This window comes from Culex pipiens, chromosome 2 (assembly GCF_016801865.2).
Source record: "Culex pipiens pallens isolate TS chromosome 2, TS_CPP_V2, whole genome shotgun sequence".
In the NCBI taxonomy this organism is placed as follows: Eukaryota; Metazoa; Arthropoda; class Insecta; order Diptera; family Culicidae; genus Culex; species Culex pipiens.
Genome location: NC_068938.1, coordinates 189,297,160 through 189,321,701, shown reverse-complemented (window position 1 = coordinate 189,321,701; position 24,542 = coordinate 189,297,160). Strand labels below are relative to the sequence as shown.

At 37.3% G+C, this 24,542-nt stretch overlaps 1 protein-coding gene across 1 annotated transcript in view; it reads right to left on the bottom strand.

The window, feature by feature from the left end:
- Positions 1–16,342, bottom strand: part of LOC120429578 (uncharacterized) — a 28,807-nt gene extending 12,465 nt beyond the window's left edge. Inside the window, exon 1 of the mRNA XM_052707068.1 lies at positions 16,319–16,342. Coding sequence (XP_052563028.1) covers positions 16,319–16,342 — 24 coding nt within the window. The remainder of the gene's footprint in view (positions 1–16,318) is intronic.
- Between the last annotated feature and the right edge of the window lie 8,200 nt (positions 16,343–24,542).

The window sequence follows — 24,542 nt, the reverse complement described above, 5'->3', positions numbered from 1 at the left end:
GAGGTAAAATTACATATTTTTTCTGACATAAAAGATGTACCCCTTCCCAGATGTAATATTACCATGATTTTTTTTTACTGTGTAGCTCAACAAACATTGAATATTTAAATGATTTATTCTCCTTGAACACTCCATCACAAGATCATAAAATTTGTAGGTCTCTTGATGGAAATTTTGTGTCAATTAATTTTTTTTTTCATTCATTCATTTCATTAAAATAAAAACATACATTGAAAAAAGAGTTCAATAAACATTCAACAGTTAAGACTCGATTATCCGAAGGCCTGTTAAAATTTCTCTTCGGTTAATCGAATGACAAAAATAATCTTTTTTGCTGTCTTTTTTTCGATTGTCGAGCCGGTACAGTCCGGTAACATTTTTTTTTTTTTTTTTTTGTTGGCAATCGCTTCGCTTCGCTAGGAGACGGTGATTTTAGCGGATTGCAGACTGGATTTTCGCCATGTGATGTGATGATTGTCTAAGCCCAAGTTGCCTAGGAATCGATAATTGGGAATAGAACCAATTCCACCTGAACCAGATTCTCACCACCATGACAGCCGTCCATTGCCGGCCGCTCCCATCTCCACCGCGCACCAGGGACAAGGAAAGGCAATTGGAAGACGGGAAGTGTTGATGTTCCACTTTTTTAAGAGTATTAAGGGAAAATCTCCACGGTATCCTCAAGTAAGTTTCGCTTGGAGTTGGACGGTTTTTGGGAAGGTGAATGGTCTGAGGAGCCACCCTAGGCGAGTGGTAACGACCGTTGACATTGTTGTTCGAATTCTTCGTGTGTTCTCATTTCTAATGGGAATGCTTTCAATTCTTCTCATCTCTTATTGGATGAATTCTAGCAGTCGCCCAGGCTATTTATAGCGAGGTAATGTAGGTTCATTTCAAATGCGCCTGCATGCATGCAATGCAATGCATTCTTGTATGTTCTGATATTCAACTTGCATTCAACTTTATTCTCGTCCGTTTGCGGATTCAACTATATCAGTCTAAGTCCTACTAAGGCTTCTAATGCTCCACGGTAAAGTGGAAAGCATTTTGCTTGCCAATCCTAAGGACAGGGGATCGAACCCCGCCGTGAGCTGAAGTTTTTCATTAATTCCAAATTCAATGAGTCCAGAACTTTCTCGTTGGGAGCAGATGGGTATCGAACCCAGAACCATTCGCTTATAAAGCGAACATCGTAACCATTCAGCCACGACCGCTCTTTTTTTTTTTTTTAACAATAAAAACACATGTTGTATTAAACAGTATCACATGAGTTTTGTGGGGTAAGTAAGATGGGTATAAGGTAGGTGATGCGACCATAAGCAATTTGTTTATCGGTTGAAATTTTAAAAATCTTAGGCAGCCGGCTGCGGAAAGAAAGCTATCTAGGAATTTAAATATAGTATTAATTCGACCGCGATTCTCCAGAAATTCTCCGTCGGCGTGCCTTCCGATCAACGGTGATGTAGGAAGGGCTTCATTTAGTAAAATGATTTTATATCATAAGCCTTAAAACATATTCGACGGCGTGCCTTCCGATCATCGATGATATGGAAAGGACTTAATCCAGCAAAACGACTTGCTAGTCTCAAAAAAATAGGTTCATTTTTATAGAAAACTATAAAAAGAGAACAACACAAAAAAACTCATCGGCCAACGAACGCGAGTAAAAAAAAACAATGAAAAAAGAAGAAGGTAAAAAAAACAGAACTGCGCGTCCCGAAAAGCACCACACTAATGATGCTATTATTTAATTATAATGACCAATCACCCCATGCACTCGAACAGCGACACAAAAGAGACGGAAAATAACACGAAAAAACAGGACTGCACGTCCCCACAGGCACCGCACTACTCCAAATCCTGTTATAAATAACATAAAATGTTATTGGCCTAGTATTTTCAAATATCAAAAAATTTTATTCCTAAGTTATTTCCGTCTGCTCGGGAAACCAAAGCACAACAAAGAACAAAAAATACAATTTTTAATTTCTTTTAAGTTACCTATTTAATAACTTCTGTCCTTGTTTTGATTGAAGTGTAGATTGTCACCAATTATTATTATTGAGCTAATTCTACGATTTTAAGCTTGAAAACATACTGCTTAAAAAATTTCCCGGGAATTCCCGGGATTTCAAAAATTTAAAAAAAAACACAAAAAAATAAGAAAATCATAAAACACGAGAAAAGTTTTTCAAAGAATAAAGGTTGCTCAAAGTGACATTCTGAACACGAGAAAAATTAGACTAAATTGAGTGATGCTGGGTTAAGTTTAAGTTGCACATTGTCTATACTGGTGTATGCCAAAGAGCAACTAGATTAATTAAAACTTTTAAGTAGTCTAAAAGAAACCTAAAAACACCTTTATCTTTCAATTATGGCTGAAAAACACCTATAATTGAATTCAACTCCCACGCAAAACACGTCAACGAAATCCATTTCAGAAAACGTAACACGTCAATCCCGTCTCTCTAGAGCCCGCTTCTAAACCACCCAGAACAACAAACAAATCGTTTCGGTCCTTCCGAAACCGACCAACACCTATCAAACCATTTCAAAGAAAGCATCAACGTTTCAAACGATTCGTTCGTTTTCCGTCCAAAGCAATCTAGCGATGTAAATAAACAGATTACGCCAAACTCCACTCAAGATGAAGAAGGATAACCCTTTTCTATTCCCTAACCTGGCTGTCTTTGGTCTGGCTTCGCCGCAATAAAATTCCGACAGGTGGCGCCTCCTTTCGGCAGGCTCGGGGGAAACCCACATCAAAATCGTCTGGATATGGTTGGTTTGAGAAAATTGCCGTCCGGGAAGCCGGTTCCTGCACGTCTTTCAGGGAATCGACCGAGCGTAAACGCTGGCAACCCGCGGGAACTTCCCATCCCAATCTTGACAGATTGAATCGGGACTTTAGCTTTCTGTCCCAGCGAAGGCAGAGGCGTTGGTAACTATAATTGATGTTTCAATGGGACACCACGTCAACCTTACTGGTTGGGAATGTCCGGAGGGATGCATATCTGGATGGGGCGACGTCCCGATTTGGTTAATCAATTATGCCCCCTTCAGAAGGTCGCAATTCAATTTCTTGGTGTACGATGGGGAGTTGCGGTGGGGTGGTCTTTCGATCTATGGTACAGAGCGGATTCGATAATTCGAATGAAACTGACGAATTGGAACCACTGACAGCTGTCAAAAGCACGGAACCACGTGCTCGGAAAGCGACGAACAAAGGGGTCGAAATGTAAACATTATTTGACAACTGAGTTTTGACGTTTGAGTGCTTTTTAATTCGAATACGTTCGAATTAGCGAGCATTCGAATTCGCGGACATTCGAAGCAGCGAAATTCTAATTAACGAATCCGCTCTGTAGTTTGAAATGTCTGATAAGTAAGGTCAATGTTCAAGATGCGTCTTGAAGAAGTAGAACCGGCTCTTGTGACAAGAAATTAAATTCATCGAAGAGTATTATACTTAGCTCATCAGCTGACAACCTTTCGGTATCAAAAAGGGGTACACAGGGTGACCACTCAAGTCAGGAAATCGGGAAAGTCGGGAAAAAGTCGGGAATTCGCCAACAACTGTCAAAATCGAGAAAAAGTCGGGAATTTCTGATTTTTTGTCAGAAAGTCGGGAAATGTTGAGAATCCCAAGCATACCTGCTTGAAAAAAATCGAATCCTTGAATAATTGTGTAAAATTTTGTACAATTTTCAAATTAAACTGACTAAATTCTGAGAATGAAAACGTTTTTCAAACATTAAAATCCTAATAAACACTGGATGTATTTGACACAAATTTTTATATATTTTTTTTATGAATCAAAAGTATTTTTTATTTTTTATTTTTTGTTTATCAAACCTTACCTCTTATTCTTACTCTAACTTAAAACAATAACAAAGTTAATGAAAAACTGATATAAAAATTGAGCCTAATTTTAACGATTATAAAGTAAGTAAATCTTTCCCAGTTCCTGAGTGGAACACCCTTGAAGAGTATCGGGGCCGGCATTTACAAAGCGGATTCAGTGGCAATTTCATTCTCAACTTAATGTTAACATGTTAAGGTTAATGTTAACATTCCCGCCTTCCTAAGGTGTCGTGATAAGGTCCAGTTTGTGACGATACACTACCTTCCCTTTACTAAGCAATCGAATCCAGAAGAGAAACGATCACCAGTTTTGTTGGTCCGAGCCGGGATTTGAACCCCGATCTACCGCTTACTAGGCGGGAGCGTTACCACTAGGCAACGTGGCTCGGTCATAATACTAACGATTATGGATAGCATAAACGTAGGATTCTGTTCCATTTTATCACAGCGATTTAATATTTGAAAAAAAAAACCAGCTTGAGTTTGGCAATGTTTTTTTTTTGTAAATATTTTTAAATGTTGAACTAAATTCATTCAATCATTTCAAATATTTTTTTCCCAAATGATTCCCTTAAACCTTTTTGTGAGTATCGGTAAATGACTATAGATAAAGCTTGATTTTCTGTTATCGGAAAACTTTAATAGTAAAAATCCATTCGTTGTTCGTACTGAATGAAAAATTGAAATACTTTTTTTACGTTTTGAAAACATGAAAAAATATTGAATTTGCAAAAAAATAAATCTAACCCATTTTGGGTTAACGGTGCACATCAATCAGAGCTTTTGCACCCAGATTTTTTTTTACAGACATTTTAGTATCTTCAAAACTACGGGTACTATCGATATACTTTTTTATTCATCCCCTAAAGTACAGTCCACAAAGTAATTTACAACAAAGTTTGACTTGTTTTACAATCCCGTTGTTGCAGGATTGGGTCCGTAAGTTTGACAATTTTGGAATAAGAAGATAACAACTTTCTTCGTTGCTGGGCACCCTTAAGTTATTGAAAATATGTTTAAAGAATTTGTTCTTTCAAACATTTTACATTAAATATGTGTTAAATCATAGAATCCTGTCAAACTGTTTTTTTTATTGAAAAAAAAATAATGCAGTTAAATACTGACAACTAGATAAATCAACATAAATTCAAAAACAAAATTTAAAAGGAAATTTAGTAAAAACATTTTTTTACAAATTCCAAGATATTTTCTAATTTCTTTGAAAGAATAATAACAGCAATCATGTTTTAAAATTAAGAATAATATTTTAAATTCAGTAGGGGAGAGTGGGGAGACTTGATCCCCTTTTTTTGTATCGCACATAACTCTGTCAATTTCTCACAAAACTTTAAACTTTTTGCGTGAATTGAAAGCTTAAACATTCATCTATGTTTGGCTAATAAGGGTATTTCATCAGATGAACTCTTCGAATCATGCCAAGCGTTTAAAAAAAATATTTTAAACCGGCATTTTAAAAATGTTAGGGGTAACTTGATCCCCCTTTCAACATTTTGAAGAAATCTTAAGCAAAATGTTTCTTATTCATCCAAACTTTTAATTTTCTATAAGTTACAGCAATTTCACATAAAACCTGTACGTTTGTGTTCAAAATATAACAAGTTTAGTATGTAAAATATTTAAAATCTTAAAATATTATTTTTAAGACCAAAATTAAGCATATTTACAAAAGCTGGAAATTTTTGTTAGCATTACTTTTGAAAAAAGGTTCAAACTGCAGTAAGTTATGTACAACTATACTAAAGGAAACTATGTATGAAAACCCAGCCCAATTAATTAATCTTGAGGCTGATTCCAGTGACTGTAAAAATGCAGGAAACAAGTCTCCCTAAACGCACTTTTTTAAACAATTGATTGTAAAAATAGTAGGACGATAAATTTAACATCAAATGCGTAAGGGTTTTGGAGTTGATATGTTTACAAACAATTCATGCATAAAAAATATTTTTTTGAATAATTTTTGAGTGTTTTCTATACATATCAAAAAAAGAAAAAAAGATCTCTTGGAAGTTTTTTGCAGCTCGTTTTAGAAAAATGTGTGTAACTCAATCTAAACATTTTTAATTTTTTTCTTTGTTTTCTACAATGAGTTTTAGTTAATTTCGCTCAACTTTCAAGAACAAAGCTAATTGTTTTACCCACATGCGGACGAGATACAGGCTTGGGATCAAGTGTCCCCGGGGATCAAGTCTCCCCACTCTCCCCTAATCTTTAACTTTTTTTCATTTCCAGTTGAAACAAAGTATCAAAAACTATACTTTTGGCAATTTAAAAATAAACATTGAAATTATAAATGTAATTAAACTTTGGGTTATTATTCAAAGACTAATTTTTTATGTTTCTAATTAGAATAAAAAAAAGTGCATGAGCATGAGCATGAGCATGAGCATGAGCATGGTTGACTGCCAATGAGCTGCTACTCCGTTATTGACAGATCAGCTGAAGTTAAACAATGAATCAAAAATGATTAGTGGGAGCCAACCATCCGTTCACTGTTTAACCTCTGAAGATCCCTGCTTTATTAGTCAATACCGGCGCCCTCCCAAGAAGCCTGCAGTTCAACGAAAGGGAGGAATGTTAGTTGAAGTTGCAGACTCATCAAGCACATAGTTTTTCGCTATATACTTGTTGATACCGCTTGAGACCGTTGAATCCACAGCATCTCCTTCAAGCATCACGTGATTAATATTTTTTTTGGGTTAGTAGGATAAGGTATTGGCTTTTCGATGCCTCCCGAGCTACGATGCTATGGGGAGGACTTTCATAACAGACCCGTCGGCGAGCCTTCCGAGCAACGATGCTATGGGAAGGTCTTTCTGGTTAACACACAAAATCACTCACTCACAATTATTTCACTCCACTATTAATTATTCCAAAATGTCAGTGCGTCTTTCGATCATTATATAGAAATGGCTTTTTCACCATAAAAAATAAAACCTTAATCGAAAAAATTATACACAATTTACCCGACGCCGTGCCTTCCGATCAACGATGATATAGGAAGGGCTTTGAAAATCACAAAACAATTAACTAAGATCACAAAACACACCAAGTACTCCACGAAAATTACGCTCAAGACACAAGTAATTCAGTAAGGCATGCTATTATTTGATTACCACAATCACTCACCCCATACGAATAGCGACACAAAAGCACACAAAAAATTAACCTGAATAATCACGACTTCGCGTCCCCACTTCCAGCGCACCAATGATGCTATTATTCGATTACCAGCACACAAAAAAAAATTAACCTGCATAATCACGACTTCGCGTCCCCACTTCCAGCGCACCAATGATGCTACTATTCGATTACCACAATCACTCACCCCAAACGAATAGCGACACAAAAGCACACAAAAAAATTAACCTGCATAATCACGACTTCGCGTCCCCACTTCCAGCGCAACAATGATGCTATTATTCGATTACCACAATCACTCACCCCATACGAATAGCGACACAAAAGCACACACAAAATTTACCTGAATAATCACGACTTCGCGTCCCCACTTCCAGCGCACCAATGATGCTATTATTCGATTACCAGAACACAAAAAAAAATTAACCTGCATAATCACGACTTCGTGTCCCCACTTCCAGCGCAACAATGATGCTATTATTCGATTACCACAATCACTCACCCCATACGAATAGCGACACAAAAGCACACAAAAAATTAACCTGAATAATCACGACTTCACGTCCCCACTTCCAGCGCACCAATGATGCTATTATTCGATTACCAGCACACAAAAAAAAAATAACCTGAATAATCACGACTTCGCGTCCCCACTTCCAGCGCACCAATCTCTAATTAGAATAAAAAAAAAGTGCTTCCATTTATTAAGTTTTGCATTTGGTGTTAAATTTATTTTTTACGAAAATCTTCAATAGTTTTTTTTAATTTCATTTAGATTTGTTTGATGGTTGATGTTAACTTTTTACAAAGAGTTTTTTGATTGAAATCAATCTTTAGATAAGAAATGTTCATTATTTGAGTTTCTGGAAAAGTCGGGAATTTCAAAATGGGATTTGAGTGGTCACCCTGGGTACAACATTTGACTCTCTTGGTTCAAGTAAGCTTAGGTCAGATTTGCCTCAAGCGACCCCCCAATCGAGGGCACGTTTATCACCTCCAAAGCGAACCTTTTTACGTTTGATCCCTTACCAACCAGTTCTTCCAAGCAGAAGTTATTGTCCCCAAGTTTTCCCCAAAGTTAATCAAGAGATTGACCTATTCCGGTCCCACTTTTTTTTCCCCCAAATGTCCTTGAACTTCATCAAAGGCAAATCCGCTCTCGTCATCAACCTCATCATCATACGCGTTGAGATGACCCGTTTTTCCTCTCACTCCAGCAAATCCTCTGCCGCCTCCATGAATAACATTAATTGACTTTTATCGGCGTCGGTATTACTCCATCTCGTCCGGCAGCTGATTCCGCGCACGGTGGTTTACCTGGTGAGATACGGTTGACACATAATGGACTAATCCAGATATTTATAGGTCGACATTTCGTGGAAGACGCGCGCGCGCGTCCGCTTTGACATATGGGAGGATGCATGAAGTTCACCATAGCTGGACCGGGCAAAGGCTGGTCGTAAAAGTTAATTGTTATGGATAGTGTTTTAATGGGTTCTACGTGGTGAACTTGATAGTGAAATACTATTTTTAGATTACTAGCAGTACGTGATAGTGATTACGCTGATGTCTAACTGCTGTAATCACCAGCAAAAAAGAGTTTAATTTGACTGATCAGCCAGAGAAACTGACCTACGACACCTGAAGTGCACATACACATCAGCGTGGGAACGGCTGACCCCTGGTGTGTACACTAACCGAAACAATACTGTTCCCTGGAATTGCCGTTACTCATTGTTGCTCCAGACCCTCGGTAGTATTCGTAGTAGTTCCGTCTGCCTACTACCGGCACACTGTACAACCGTGAGAATCCATCTCTTGAACCGCGGCAACGCATTCAATGCATTCTCCTCCCGAGATGAACTCCAGCGATTTCGAAAACGTCTGACGACGATGACGGATGAGTCCGTCCACTAACGTCCAAACGGCCCTCGTAGGTACATCGGATTGACGTGTGTCTTATCAAGGTATCAAAATCTGCCAATTACCCGTTCCGGATGAGAAATCCGACCTCGTAAACTGGGCGTGCGATTTGATCTAGATTTCACTTTCCTAGAACTGCTCGACACGTACTAGGGGGTTTAGATCTCTCCAGGGGGTGTGGAGTTCCGCCGACCTCACACACGCGCCCAGCCATGATTGACACTTCCAGAGATTTGTCATTCCAATCCCATGAACTTGGCCGCGGCCCATTGCAGTGAAAAGTGATTGTTCGGGTCACTTGTTCTGCGCTCAAGATCAACTCTCCGCATGCGGCTACCAATAGAGTTCCATAATCTCGTTACTATCTCCATTTACGCTGCGCAGTTTCCATCAAATTGGAACAAATTAAGTGTCCCAAGGTCTTGGAGCCGAGCCTCTGTTGAGCGGGGTTTAGGGGGGGCCTCTCGCTAAATTTGGGGAACGCGTTGAGTCCGGAGGCCTCAGGCCTAGTTGACACAGCAAGTCCAAGTGAGCGGCACGTGAGTTTTTTTTGTCTGCCGAAAATACCTGAGTGATGATTAATTCGAGATTATAACCGGAGCGTGCCAACTGGGCTGTGGGGGTAGCTTAATAGTGCAGCGCACATGTGCTTGAGGAGGTGCCTCGTTGAGGGGCGAAATGTCAGAGCCTTACGAGGATGATATGATCTCGGTGGACAATGAGCCGATTGTTTATTGGAATTCTTGCGTCAATGGCATTTTGAGAATGTTAAAGAGACACTTAGACTCCGGATCTATTAGAAGGTGACATTGAAATTAAGTAGAGAGTCCGGAATCGAACATCTGGAGTCTCGATAACCTAAAGTTTCAAATGCCAAGAAAAATGACAAAAAAAATCTTCCGAATCTAAAATGGTGTTAGTATTGGATTAAAAAAAATGTGTTTTACTTAAAAGAACAGATTCCTAAAAAAATCATTTAAATTGTTATTTTAAAAAGTATTTCATTGCAAAATAACAATATTTTCCAAACACATTACTTCGGCTGTCACCACTATAGCATAAAGGGGGTCGGAGGTCACAACTGTGCACACCTCCACAAACCAGTGTTGACACTAAACGGCTACTAATTTGCATAATTCCAAGCGGCGTCATCGTCAACAAACTCAATCATAAACATGTGACTTCCAGCGCTCTTACTCACCAGTCGCTCTCTCTCTCTCTAATGCTCTATGGAAGCAGACGAATTTTCCAAAACAGAGCGAGTAACTCAATCTCACGTGCTCTCTAATCCGTTAAAGAGATTTGGCGCGAAGTCTCTCAATCTCGTTGGAGAAGCACGTGGCAATTGCCAACGCAAAGGTGCGAAGCTTACTGCGTTTTGATGCGGTGATGATGATGGTGAAGAGCGATTATGTTAATTCCTCCACCAAGATGATGATGATGATGGCGACGACTTAGACGACGCGTGCCCATCAAATGTGAACATCGGATATGGAGTCGTACTCTGTGAGAAGTGTTTGCGGTTACAGGAGGATTTCCGAAAGGTGTTTGGACGAAAGGTGTGAATAATCAGATTGATTTCAATTGTTGAGCATTTTTTTTTCAGAAGTCCCGACTGTACGTTTTCGCGAGAAGACCGTACTTCTCGGAGGATTACTGCTAAAGCTTTTGTGGGCTTGAAGAGTATTAGCTGTGCCCTCTTGTCAACACCCACAATACATAGCGTCTTAGAAGCAGGTTTCGATTTCCTATTGGGATTGATGAGGTTGCGGCAACAAAATAAGGATTTTTTTTTCACACGAGCAATATTCAACTCTTCGACGTGATCATGCTGTTTCGTGTCGTAATGTTTGGCCTTGAATAAACGTACTATGAAATTTGAATATTTCGCCCTTTTGAAATGTTAGTCTTGATTCCAAAATTTCCAAAGTATTTTTTTCGATGAGATCAGAAAATTTCACAAGTGTTTAATTTTTTTAAGTTGAAAATCGGACAATTACTTTCCGGGAAAAAGGTCACCAAAAAACGAGAGCTAATTTGCCAACACTGAGAAAATCTCGTTTTTCTGATTGTAGGGAATTTTCTCGGCTCTTCGAAATATTTGTTAAAAAAATGGGTAAACATTAGGGTGCTTAGATAAAATGACCCCCTGCTCCACAAGCGAAATTTTTTTTTTTTGGTTATTTTAAGCATCTGTGCCAATTTTGAGTGAAATTGGTTGAGATTAACCCATTGATACCCGCGTCTGAAGTTAGTAAAAAAACGTTTTTCATACAAAAATTACATTTTTATTTCTTTTTTCTACAAAGTTGTAGAAAATTAAATCCACCGTACAGAGCAAAACGTAAGAAAATTGGAGTTTCATACAGTTTTTTCGATTTTTCCCATGCAAACTTTACCTTTGAGTATCAATGGGTAAATGATGGCCGAATTTGCTCATATTTGGCCCGAGTCCTAAAATAGCTCAAGGAACAATATTCAGCTTATGGACCGAGGTTTTGAAAACTCTAGTAGACAGGTTATTTTGATAGAAAAACTTTTTATTTATTTTATTTTTTTCATTGGAAGTTTTGATTATCAGTTCTGTGAATTATGTTTTATTGACCATTGAATAAGGTAAGTACAAATTTTGTGTAAAGTTTTTGTCTTTCAGTCCTGGCCGTGGTCGAAGAGAAGGATAACAAATAAAAATTTCAAATATACTTTTCGATTCAAATATCAAAACTGTTGCAAAAAAACAAAGTATCACAACATGCTTTATTCATTCTGTGAATTATTTAATCAAACTTTTCCATCTTGTTCCAATCTTGATCAATATAATAATATCCTCAGGGTCTTAAAATGTCCCATTTTTTTATAAATGCCAGCAAAAAGTTAGCCAAACATATTATTTTGCCCCTTTTTAGTGGAAAAATTTAAGGAGACAATAACTTCAAACAAAATTTACATTGGTCTAATAAAAAGAAATATTCATATGCATAAATTTTGACAAAAATCTAACATCCTAAAAGTAAATTTGGAAGAAATAAAATAATCAGCCTATTTTACATTTTAGCATCAAAAAAGATTATTTTAATTTTGGCTTTTGAAGCCAATTTCCTTTAATTTATTTGAAAACCACGATACTTAAAATAACGTTAATATAAGGAAAAAAATCCTGCAAATTTCAAAATTAAATTCAAATCAAATCATCAAATCATTCAAAAATTAAAGGTCAAAGTAAAATTTGACAAATCTATGATAAAACGATGAAACAAAGAGAATTATCTTAAATACCTCATTTTGAGAAATTATTTTCATAAAAACCAAAATAAGAAAGACACACAAAAACTTAAAAAAAAAATCTTACTTCTGATTGATTTAGCAAGAAAAAACTCTCAACCTATTTGAATTTTTCGTCAAATTTCACTTTGAATTTTTTTTATTGGCACTCAGAGATGCAATTAACTTGTGTTTTGTATTTTCTGAAACGCAAATGCTAAAACAGTAGGATCTTTTTTATTAAACTTATAATAAATATAATACCACAAAAATGGAGATCACTTCAAAACTCGGTTAGTAATTTTTCTGTTAAATTTAATCTAAAATTACTTAACTTTTTTTCAAAGACTGTAACAAAGCATGATTTAAAATATTGCAGTGATCCAATATACTCAACGACATTTTTAGAATTGATGCTTTCTGATATTTGCTTGACATTAAACTTCATAGAAATATTGAGTTCAAAAAGAATAAAGTATGGATTTTAAACCAACATTTTCATGTTCAATTTTATTATCCGACCAAAAAAATAAATGAAAATAAAAGTACCTATTTCATGATAAAATTATTTTTAATTTAAATATTATTGTTCTCATGTATTCTAACCTTTTCTTGAAAATTAGGAAAAGATAATATGTGATAAAATATAAAAAAAATCATTGTAAAGTGCAGAAAAATTTTCAAAGCCAAAAAGAAAGTTCAATCCCATTATATTTATAAAACTAGGTGGTAATGTTTTTAACCAGGCTTCACTGAACACCAAGATCTGGTGCGCCGTGGTGCGGTTTTCGTGTCACTCTAGAAACCAAACCGAGCTGTTTGTTGTCACACCATAGCAACTGTACCGAAAGCACCTTGGTACACCACCGGTGCACCAAAACTGTATACCAAGGATGCAACTCAACATATGGTTGATCCAAGTAAACCGGAGGCGACATTGTTTTGATTGAGGTTTGCCAGCCATCATTCACAACTTCGGGATGGCGTGGCGGTTGTTGTCTCCGTCTTTTTACCACGAGGTTCCTGGTTCAATCCTGGGTACAAATATTTTTGAGGATTTTTTTTTTCAATATTTGCTGTCAAAATTACTGTTTATATACATTTTTTAAGTAACTTCTTCGAACCTGCGACGCTTTAGTCAAAGAGTTAGAAAATTGAATGGATTTTTGTAGTGGAATAGAGAAAACATTCCATATTATGCAGGCAGGTTTAAGTGAAAATGCCTATTTTAGGGTTATATGCACGAGAAGTTAAAGTTTATATTTCATGACACTACGAAATTCTATTCCTAACGAACAATTCTAAACAAATAAAAAACATTCAAAAAATAAAATAATAACTGTCGAGATTCGAACCAAGAACCTTTAAAATACTAATGCACTGCCTTTGACAACCACACCATTAAGAACTGTTGAGTTCAGTTGGCTTGCAAGGCATCAAGAGTTCCAAACTTCTCCCGTGTGGTAGGCGCAGAAACCATGTCAGTTTTGTGTACCCGATCCACACCGCCGTCACACCAAACTTCGGTTTGGTGCACCGATCAAGCTACCGAGTTGTGTCGGGTTTTGGGTCGTGACGAGAAATGGTGCGCATAGAAAAACCGGTATCATAGCAAACCGTTGTCGCACCCGTCAAAAGGTAAGTCTGTTTTTAACTTTCCAAAAATCTTAAAACTGCATGAATGAAAATTATTTTTTTCACGCAAGAAATTTTATAGGAAGGGATTGATGTAGAAATATTAGTATTTAGTGAAAATTTGGAAATAGCAAAACATTTAATAACATTTAAAAATTAAATGAAAAAGTCGTGCAAAAGTAATTTTATGGAAATTAAACTTTCAAACTAACGAAATTCTACAGGTTTCAATAATTTTTATTTGTGTTCCATATACGGCACGCGATACTACAGCAAATAGTCAAAATGGTCCGCGAGTTTTAGCCGGCTGAGGACCACTGATTTAAAAACTAAAAATTTAAATCTCATTTTATCTAATCTAATCTAATCCAATCTAATCTAATCTAATCAAACCCTAGCGCAGCCAATCTTTCAAAGGGATCCTGGAGAGTGCCTTAGGTTAGATTACGCCTAGCACTTTTCTTGTCATTTACTAACATCTGTAGTGCGCCATTGCATCGGAATGCATTGAACATTAAGCGCTAAAGCGGCCAGGCCTACTCCGTAAAGTCGTATCGCAGAGACATGATTTCTTTTTTGAAGTGGGTTTGTTTGAGTTCAAATTTCTTTAAAAGATGTTGCACCACTAGCGTGCACAGGGTGGGTCATCCTTAGAAATTTGTTCTAAAATTCGTCAGAGGGAACCCGACAAAACTTTTCGAAACGACAAAATTTTCAAAACGCTCATATTGTTGCCCTACCTACCTTGAGGATCGCTAGTGGGTTGAACACATTTCTACAATCTAAAATAACACAATTGCTGGAAAAGATATTCAAAATTTGCGAAATTTTTAGCAAAAAAAAAAATTGCTTAATACAGTCTAACAACTCAAGAATTGCGTTTGAAAATATAAATGAATGTGGCAGTAGAGCCTTAACGGACCATATCTGGCCCTCGTTTTAGGACGTTGGTCACTTCTGCCGCGGACCTTCTAACGTCCTCAGCAAAGTGCACTCAACCTCACACATGTTTCCATAATTGAAATTAGCATGTTCGCGCCGGCACTTCCCCATCACGCCAAGCTCATCAACTAATAACCTCACTTTTTGGGAAACAAAAAAAATCTATCCCCTCAGCCCTAATTCATTAATCGTGAGTTATTGAATTGTGGCCGGCACGCTTCTCTCGAATATTTGTGTCGATTCGGAACTCATCCGAATTGCTAACGAGATGGTCAAGCATTCGAGATTGTTCCTGCAGCGGTTCAGAACTTGAGCATCAAGCACGTAACTGCAAGTTCAACAGCGCATTTTTTGTGTGCTGATTCGCCCTTTTATTTTTGGGTGCTTCGTGGAATGCAAAGTGCCTCTAAGCCCTGGGACAAGTGCTACTCTGTAATGCTCATCAGCACTAGGCATGGACGAGTTGTTCAGAAATCCGGAAGATGAGCTTGAGTTGTGAATTTGTGCTGCAGGTTTGAACAGATGGCACGCGTTGCCGTGAAGCTGGATGGAGAAGGTGTTAGAAATTGGAGGTGGAGGAATTACATCAGACCGCTGCAAGCCACCATCGTGCAATGTTTATTTTAGCTATAAAACTTAATTAGTAGTGTCTAATTAGGTGACATTTAGCTTGCGGCAAATGACCTGTACACATGTCACTACCGCAGGTACGCGAGGGCAGTTTTTTTGTTAGTTTGTACTTATTTTACAACCATATCTGGGCCACCATAAACACTTTCTTTGGTAGGACCTTGAAACACACCCGTAAGGAGTAATTTAACTAACGCTAAAATGATTGCAAAAATTGTGAAACGCGAAAAAAAACTTCTAATCTAATTCATCCGCCTGCATGATTCACTTAGCACGTACTAACCAAATTTAGTCACCCGTCCCGTTACGACTAATCCATTTGGCCAAAAAGCTTTAAACGTTAGATTCTCCAGTGCCAAATTTGCAAAACCACGCAAATGACGTAATCATTCTTCAGTGGTGACGGGCAAAAACGGGCGCCACATGAGCGTACTCCAGGTGATGAGCATTCTCACTTTTCGAGACTAGACTCTGTCTGTAGAACTCTGTGATGTATGCAAAACACTTCAACCTGCGGTTGCCGATGGCGAAGGGTTGTTAGAATCTGACGGTGCCACGCAATCTTGAACGCGGAGCTCATCCGGCTCAGGCGTCAATTGAGGAATTACGCTCGATTTGGAGAAAAATCAAGGTCCACGTGGGTTGTTGGAGTTGTCTGTGTTCGAATTAAAAAAATAGTGTTTACACCAAACATGGAACTGCTCCAGCTTGGATTCGCAGGAGCAGACGGCTCAACGTATCCATCGTTAGCTAGAGGATACATAATACATGCTCCTCTACACAGATTAATTTCATTAAAAAAAAACAATGTTAGCAACTTCTAGCAAAGGTCTCTAGTAATGCAATTTTAATGGCTTTATGCCCTTTTCTAAAGCGTAATTTATAGAAAAAAGCTCCCACTTACACGCGATACCCCGCCCGAACCCATCGTTAAAGGTCACCAAATATCTGCTAATCTACCCGCAGACCTATGGTCACAGTGTAGATATCATAGCCATAAAGCTACAAACGCCCGCGAAGATGACGATACCCTCCCAGTCAGTAGTGGTGCACCCCAAGCTGAAAGAAAGATCTGCGTCCCATAGTCTTTGACCAGCAGCAGTGTTGCGGCGCACGCTGGTCATCGCGCCGGCCGTAGATTACAAAATTCAAAACCGGGTACCGGCGTCAAGGTCAACCGCGTATCGGACGCGACGCGTCTGGCGGGTGTGGAACTAACGGTTTAAGTTGTTGGTGACTTGAAGACGTAAAATTTTGAAAAATGCTTTCGATTGTTGAGAATGCCTAGAACTTGCCCATTGATCGAAAGGACTTTCAGCAATCCCAAATTGCTGAAGGGAATTCGTCACTCGATGCTTCGCATCATCGTAGAAGAATCCATTGAACTATGTTGTCGTCGTACAACTCGGCATAAAAGGTCGACCGAAATGCTCGACGACTCGTTGTCGGCAAACAATGACAAGAGACCTGAAGAACCTTACTTTCCAAACCATTCAATCACAACCAACCGATTGGGGTTTGGGGTTGTTCGGCGTCGAGTGCTTTGCAGCATCCAGCAATTCTCAAGATATTGCGCTTTTGTCATGTCGGGACTCAACCCAGCTCCGGGCAGATTACCGAAGAGCCACCCTGATGAATATTTTTTGCTGAGCGGTGAATACCTTGCGCCAATTTTGCTTTGTTTGTTTCGCACATCTAGGCAGGTACCAGGACTTGGAAATTGTGTGTGGGTGACTGGGGATGGTCAAAATATAACTGTTTGTGGCTGCAATCATAAATCAAAACTAAAAATGATTGCAGAGTTTTTTAGGATTTCAGGTTTGCTGAGTTGCATAAATATAGCAAGTGCTAAAAAAATCGAGTGTTAAAAACAACAATTAATTAAACATGAGGCTTAGAAGATAAATGAGATTCATTTAATGAAATTTAATTTCAAATTCAACTCAAATTTACATAATAGTTTGGCAAATTCAAACGTAAATTGTTATTAAAAAAATCAGAAACTAGTGTTTTTTTTTACTTTGTGAAGTGTTTCCGAAATTTCAAAAAATGAAAAATAAAATGACTGTTCTTAGATTTCATTCTAAGCTGCACAGTAAAAAAAAAACATTGTAATATTACATCTGGAAATGAGTACACCTTTTATGTCATAAAAAATGTGTGATATTCTCTCTAAACATGTGGACATTCCGTTGTAATGCCATTTTTTGTGAGAAATAACAACGGTTGACACATTTTTATATAAATGTTTTAAAATTAATAAGGAAATAAGCCTTTCTGATTAAATATTACTCAAATAGGTTTCACAAATACCAAATTTAAATTGCTATAGCTCAGCTTAAAAGACCACAAAAACAAAATTTCAAAAATAAATATTTATTGAACTCTTTGAAAAGGCTTGTAAATGAAGTCAACTCTTCGAAAGAGATGAATATAAAATATGAACTGAATTCGATCAATTGACACTGTACTGCCCATAAATGCAAAAAGGTTTTCATGAACATTAGTAAAACTCATTCGAATATTTCTCAGCAAAATTAACCCTCTACAACCCAACACAGCCTCTAGACGAGCTTCGATTAAAAAAGTTGCCAAAATTCAAATTTTCAACCAACTTTTGATCTTTAAGAAAAAAAAAATTTAGAAAATTTTAAGGGTTGGAAGTTTTACTTGTTTTATGTGACTTTGCCAATGATTTTAGAAATGATATTATTAGGGGTCAACTTTGGCTGTGAATTTTACTAACATTTCCTATATTTTAAGTAAAAAGAAGTATGCAGTAATTTTTGTAGTGCCCTAAACTATCCCTCTACGCATTATTAAACAATTTAAATGATAATGGTGTCATTCTATAGCAAAAACAAAAGAAAAAACAGGCAAAAAATTGAAAAAGTTACTGTAAAAAATTAAAAAATTAGATAGGCAAAATGTACTGATAGGTGGTGGTAGAATAGGTCAAATACTACCTAAAACAAACATAAACTAATCAAGATAAATGTAAATTAAAGTACTAAAAATGAAACAAAAACAACATAAAACAAGAGAAGTAAAGTTTTTTCGTTAATCAAAAGTTGCTCAAAATGACCCCCTAAAAATTTTTTTAATGGATGATCCATGCCCTACACAGCAAAAAATTGTGTAAATTTGGAAGGTGTAATTTTATAAGGTTGAATAATACCTCTTTTATGATGTAATTTTACCTCAATTTAGACTGAAAAAGCGACATTACACCAGAATAGTGGTAAAATTACACATTTTCAGAGGTAAAATTACACATTTTTTCTGACATAAAAGATGTACCCCTTCCCAGATGTAATATTACCATGATTTTTTTTTCTGTGTAAGTATTAAATAAAATACACAATGAGTATATACAGACTTTACATAAGGCTGCAGACTTTATAACAGTGGGGCAGTGAAAGCAAAAAAAAAGATGTATTTGTCAACAGCAATCAAAAGCTGTTAGTTTAAAATTATATTGCGAGCCAATTTGGGGAATTAGCTGTTCACAAACAGTGTTTTTGCTTGACGATTTGAACTTAAACGATAGTGTTGGTCGTGCGAAGGAAGAGCTCAAGGGGCAATATGAATATGTTCCAAAAGTTTTACTTATGAAAGTCAGCATACGCAGTGCAATGCATCCTTTTCAGAAAAAATCAGTAAACATTTCTTTTTTATCTTCTTTTCATTTCTTAAGGATTAAGGGGTCTAAAAAAGGCTGTTTTGTGCTGGAGTTAAAGTTAGTGCTTAATCTGGTACAGGAGATATTAGTTTTTTTTTATTATAAGACAAAATTACAAAACTATTTTTTTAATTTAAAAAAATGCATTTTAAGGTGAACTTTTCCGAAAATTTGTCTTTTTTGCAATGCGCCACTCCCATTATACTTTCAAATGGCCGAGTTCGGAAAATTTCCTGTTTTTGACTCCGTTGATAGGACTGCAGGTTGCTGCGATACAGTAACAGACTCTTTAAATTTAATAAAAAATAATAATTTGTTCAGTGGAAAAAGTGGTTTTTCTCAGTTTCATCCTCATTTTTTTCAATTTACGTGATTTGTTTTCTAATGTTAAAATTGAAATATTTGTGAATTTTTTTGCTTTTCTAAATAAAAATAATTATTAAATATAAGAATCAAAAGTAACTCTCAGCAACCAGCAGTTCGATCAACAAAGTGAAAAATGTTAATTAAAGAAATATTGTAAATTTTTAGAAAAAAATGTAGGAAAGTTTTTTCTTCATGAAGTATTTTAAATTGCAAAAAAAAACATTCTAAAAAAATACGTAAAAATGCTAACATCTTGAAAACATTGTAAGGTAATTTTTGACTGTAAATTTGATTTAATATCTTAATAATGTTTATGCAAGTTGCAAAAAGAATATTTTTTCAGCACGATTCGTACATTTATCTAGCGAGATTCACCGAGTTTTTCTTTTATTTGTTGTTTTTTGTCAATGTCAATGTCTCTTAGGCGACTTGGCTACGATAGCTTCGAGAGAGTAGACGTGTTGTGACGTGCGCGCTAAAGGCAACGTTGCTTGCTTCGAGTTTTTTGACGGATGGAGGTGGAAGAGACCTCCGAGACGGATGATTTTCAACTCATCCCCGGAAATCGGAAGCGGAAGAAGTCCCTTGAGGTCACCGGAGCTATCGTCGGAGAAGAAAAAGTGGAGCAGAATCTGCTCAACAAAAACAAGTTCAGCCCGCTAGCGGAAAACAAAAACAACAACAATGCCAGCCCAGCAGGAGGAGGAGACGTCCCGGCGGTTCCACCACTCGGCCAGTCGGCAGGTAAACAAAAGCAACCGCCTTTTGTGGTGAAGAACACCACGGATTTTTACAAGCTCGTGGCGATAGTGGAAAGTTGTAAATTTGGTTTCGATCCTATTTACAAACTGACACGATTTGGAACCAAGGTGACCTGCTTCTCTGTCAAAGATTTTGACAAGTTGCAGGAGCTTCTCCAGAGGAAGAAAGTGGAATTTTACACCCACGGCCGAAGAAGCGAACGATTTCACCGGGTCGTTGTTCGTGGTCTACCTGATCAACTGAAACCGGATGAGGTCAAGTACCTGCTGAAGAGGGATCTCAAGCTGGACGCGCTGGAGGTGCATGTCATCAAGCGGAAGGAAAAGTCCACCGTGGACGAAACTCCGTGCATTGTGGTCTTCTCCAAGGGATACACCAATCTGAAGAAGCTCTCTGCAATGAATGTTGTGGCAAGCACTATCATCCGGTGGGAGGCCTACCGGAACAAGCGGCCGAACGTGACCCAGTGCAGGAACTGCTTGCAGCTGGGTCATGGAACCAGGAACTGTCACCTCAAGGGGAGGTGCAACAACTGTGGGGGTCCCCACAAGACGGACGAGTGCAATGTCGCCCTCGCCCCGCAGGAAGAAGCCAAGGAAGCAGTGGCTCCCGAGACGGTGAAGCCACGAAGGAGGAAGCCAGGGAGGTGCTCTACAGTTCGGCTGATCTGTGGGGCATTTTCTCCGAGTACATCGGCAGGTTCAAGACCTGCAAGACCCGCTTGGACCAAGTAACCCTCGTCAGTTACATGATTTCAAAGTATGGAGTTTAAGGAGTTGTTTTTTTTTTTTGTTGATCCTCGGTCCCAACCTGGTCCTAATAAAAATAAGTTATGAATAAAAAAAAATGTCTCTTAGGCAATTTGACTTTTCTGAACTTTTCGAAAAATATGTTTAAAGGAATGGTCAATCATAAAAACATAGTTAAAATTGAACTTTAAATGGTATCTTGAAAACAGAGCACTTTTTTTAATTGATTTTACATTTAAAACTTAAGTTAAAAAATAATTAAGTTTCTATTTATTCAAAAAACAAATTTTTTCAATAAATTACAACTCGGTGGCAATTTTTTTGCACATACTTCTCTATGGTTCAAAAGTTGCGGTTTTTTGTCCCCTAAAACAAATTAAAAATTTCTAATATTTAATCATACGGATTTCGAGAAATTGATTTTATGTGAAAAAAAAGTTAATAAAAAATCGTCAAAAATCATATTAAATTAAAAAATGGCTTCTTTGGTCATTGGAAAGGACCCCACAAAGTTTGAACCAAATAAAAAAAATAATCCTAATCATTTCAGATTTTTGAGTTGAATAGTTTGAAAAATCATGCACATTTGCATTCCATATTTCAAACAGAACATCCCAACCCAAAAAAAAAGCCCATCCACTTCCAAAACCATGAATCAGTTGACATCGATTTCAACTTTGCCGTGAACATTCCCAATCACCGTCGAACCAACCAGCATACAATCATACTCCGCGGAGCGAAGGTTGAACTTTGTTGAGCGATTGAGTTCAAATATTGAACGACGTTTACGGCGAAAGATGTGCGAACCCAAATAAAATCACAGACTAGATTATGTAATAATTTTGTCATCTACCAAAAAGCAGCTGAGATAAATTCTTGCTGGCTACTCGATTCTACGAAGTCAGGGTGGGTGTGAGTGAATTTTCCGTGATTTATGGCACGGTGTTTGGGGCCGGACCGTGCTGGCCAGGTCATAGTTAATTGAGATTTATTGAGCAGAAAATGCAACCAGTGCGATGAGCTGTCAATGCCACGTTGGGGGATAAGTTAGATAAATATGGTTAGCTGATGGTGGTTATACGGAGTAAGAATAGATGACATTTAACCAAGGACTGTAATTTTATCACGCAATCTATATTTAGGTCGATTCCCATACATAAATATAAAACAGAATTTAGATGAAGGTTCTCCTTAATAAAAGCAGAATTGTACAAATCTTAAAGTCACTAAACAAACATTCTGAAACTGAACCCAAAAGCAATTAAAAGCTGCTTGTTTAACAGCCATTAGCATTTCGTAACCATAAGGCATCACGGAAATGTTGTTAAACAACTGCAAATTAAGCTAGAATTCCAAGTAATTCTAGCTACCGAAAGAATCTCACCAAAAGCTCATTAGCAGCAAAATGTCTGCAGGTTCGCGATTATACCACCCACGCGCACGATTTTCACCAGCACAAAAGCCTTTTGTCAATCCACACACACATACAAAATTCTGCTCAGTTTCAAGAATGACATCAATAGAGTTCGAATTTTCCCGAGCCAACGAGGGGGGGGGCGGTTTTGTCTTGCGTGTGAATCTGGGCTGAAAATTAGCTTCCGTCAAACGACGGCGGCGACAACCCGACGACTGACAAACGAGCTTGGCTTTATTGAAAATTATTCAAATGGTTGATTTAATTAGCTGTAATTAATAGCTAATATTCGCCGGCAGCCCCGTGTTCTGCGAGCGAGCTTGTCCGGAGCTGGTGAAACGCTTTTCACACGCCAACGCATTTGAAGCGGAAACTGGCAAAGATGGAGAGTCGTTAGTTCTGGGCAAGAACAATGCCTTACAACTCGACGTCGTCGTGCTATCATGTCGCACCCGCCATTTTGACGTTCCGAGAAAAACGCGTTTTAATGTTTGACCTTGAATAAACAAAAACGAAAGCACGCAATGTAAACAATAACAAACACGTTTTGTTTGGCTGACCATTCTGTGCATTGTCCCAAAGTTTGGTTGAAGTTGGTTGCTGGAGTCCCGAGTTATAATTACAAATGTTTACGGTAGTCTAGCTTGTACGTGCGACAAACGCATCCTGACTTTCCTGGCCTGAAATCCCTTTGGCCTTTTGTCGCACTTACATCAATTTTCATGGAGTGACAAGATAGCACGACAAGATTGAAACTACTTTCATATGTAAAGTGACAAAAATGCACGGAGTTTTTTCGGTTTTTGTTGAATATCTCAGGATTGAAATCGAATTTTGGGGATCTGTGAAGGTCAAAAGGTGAGGCATTGTGAGCTGCACAAAATGGCGTTCTTAACTCAATTTGGCCCAAAATGCACGTACGACAAGTTAGCACGATGGCGACGAACTGCGCCAGTCAGTGGCGTCGAAAAAGTTACACTCTTAAAAAATGAACTTTTTTTTTGTATGGCTTTTCTCACCAAAAAAATAACCGCCCAAAATTGCCATTTTGACAATACGACAATAAGTGCCATTTTTTCAGCTATGGCACAAGTTGGTCAAATTCATTTGGCAGTGTTCCCAATTTTTCGAAAAAATCATATTTTGTTATAAACATGGAAATCAGTCGAACTATGGGATAATTTTGACCAATTTCGTCAGGGTCATTATTTTGGCCATAAAATGGGGTCCTTAAGCTAAAATTATTCTGAAAAGTTGAAATTTTCAAAGTTGATTTTTTTAATTTTTTGATATACCCCCTAAGGGACTTTGCTAAAATTGGCTAGAACTATGGGATAATTTTGACCAATTTCGTCAGGGTCATTATTTTGGCCATGAAATGGGGTCCTTAAGCTAAAATTATTCTAAAAAGTTGAAATTTTAAAAGTTGATTTTTCTAATTATTTGATATACCCCCTAAAGGACTTTGTTTAAAATGGTTAGAACTATGGGATAATTTTGACCAATTTCGTCGGGGTCATTATTTTGGCCATGAAATGGGGTCCTTAAGCTAAAATTATTCTGAAAAGTTGAAATTTTGAAAGTTGATTTTTTTAATTATTTGATATACCCCCTAAGGGACTTTGCTAAAATTGGCTAGAACTATGGGATAATTTTGACCAATTTCGTCAGGGTCATTATTATGGCCATGAAATGGGGTCCTTAAGCTGAAATTATTCTAAAAAGCTGAAATTTTGAAAGTTGATTTTTTTAATTATTTGATATACCCCCTAAAGGACTTTGTTTAAAATGGTTAGAACTATGGGATAATTTTGACCAATTTCGTCAGGGTCATTATTTTGGCCATGAAATGGGGTCCTTAAGCTAAAATTATTCTGAAAAGTTGAAATTTTGAAAGTTGATTTTTTTAATTATTTGATATACCCCCTAAGGGACTTTGCTAAAATTGGCTAGAACTATGGGATAATTTTGACCAATTTCGTCAGGGTCATTATTTTGGCCATGAAATGGGGTCCTTAAGCTAAAATTATTCTAAAAAGTTGAAATTTTGAAAGTTGATTTTTTTAATTATTTGATATACCCCCTAAGGGATTTTACTAAAATTGGCTAGAACTATGAAATAATTTTGACCAATTTCATCGGGGTCATTTATTTC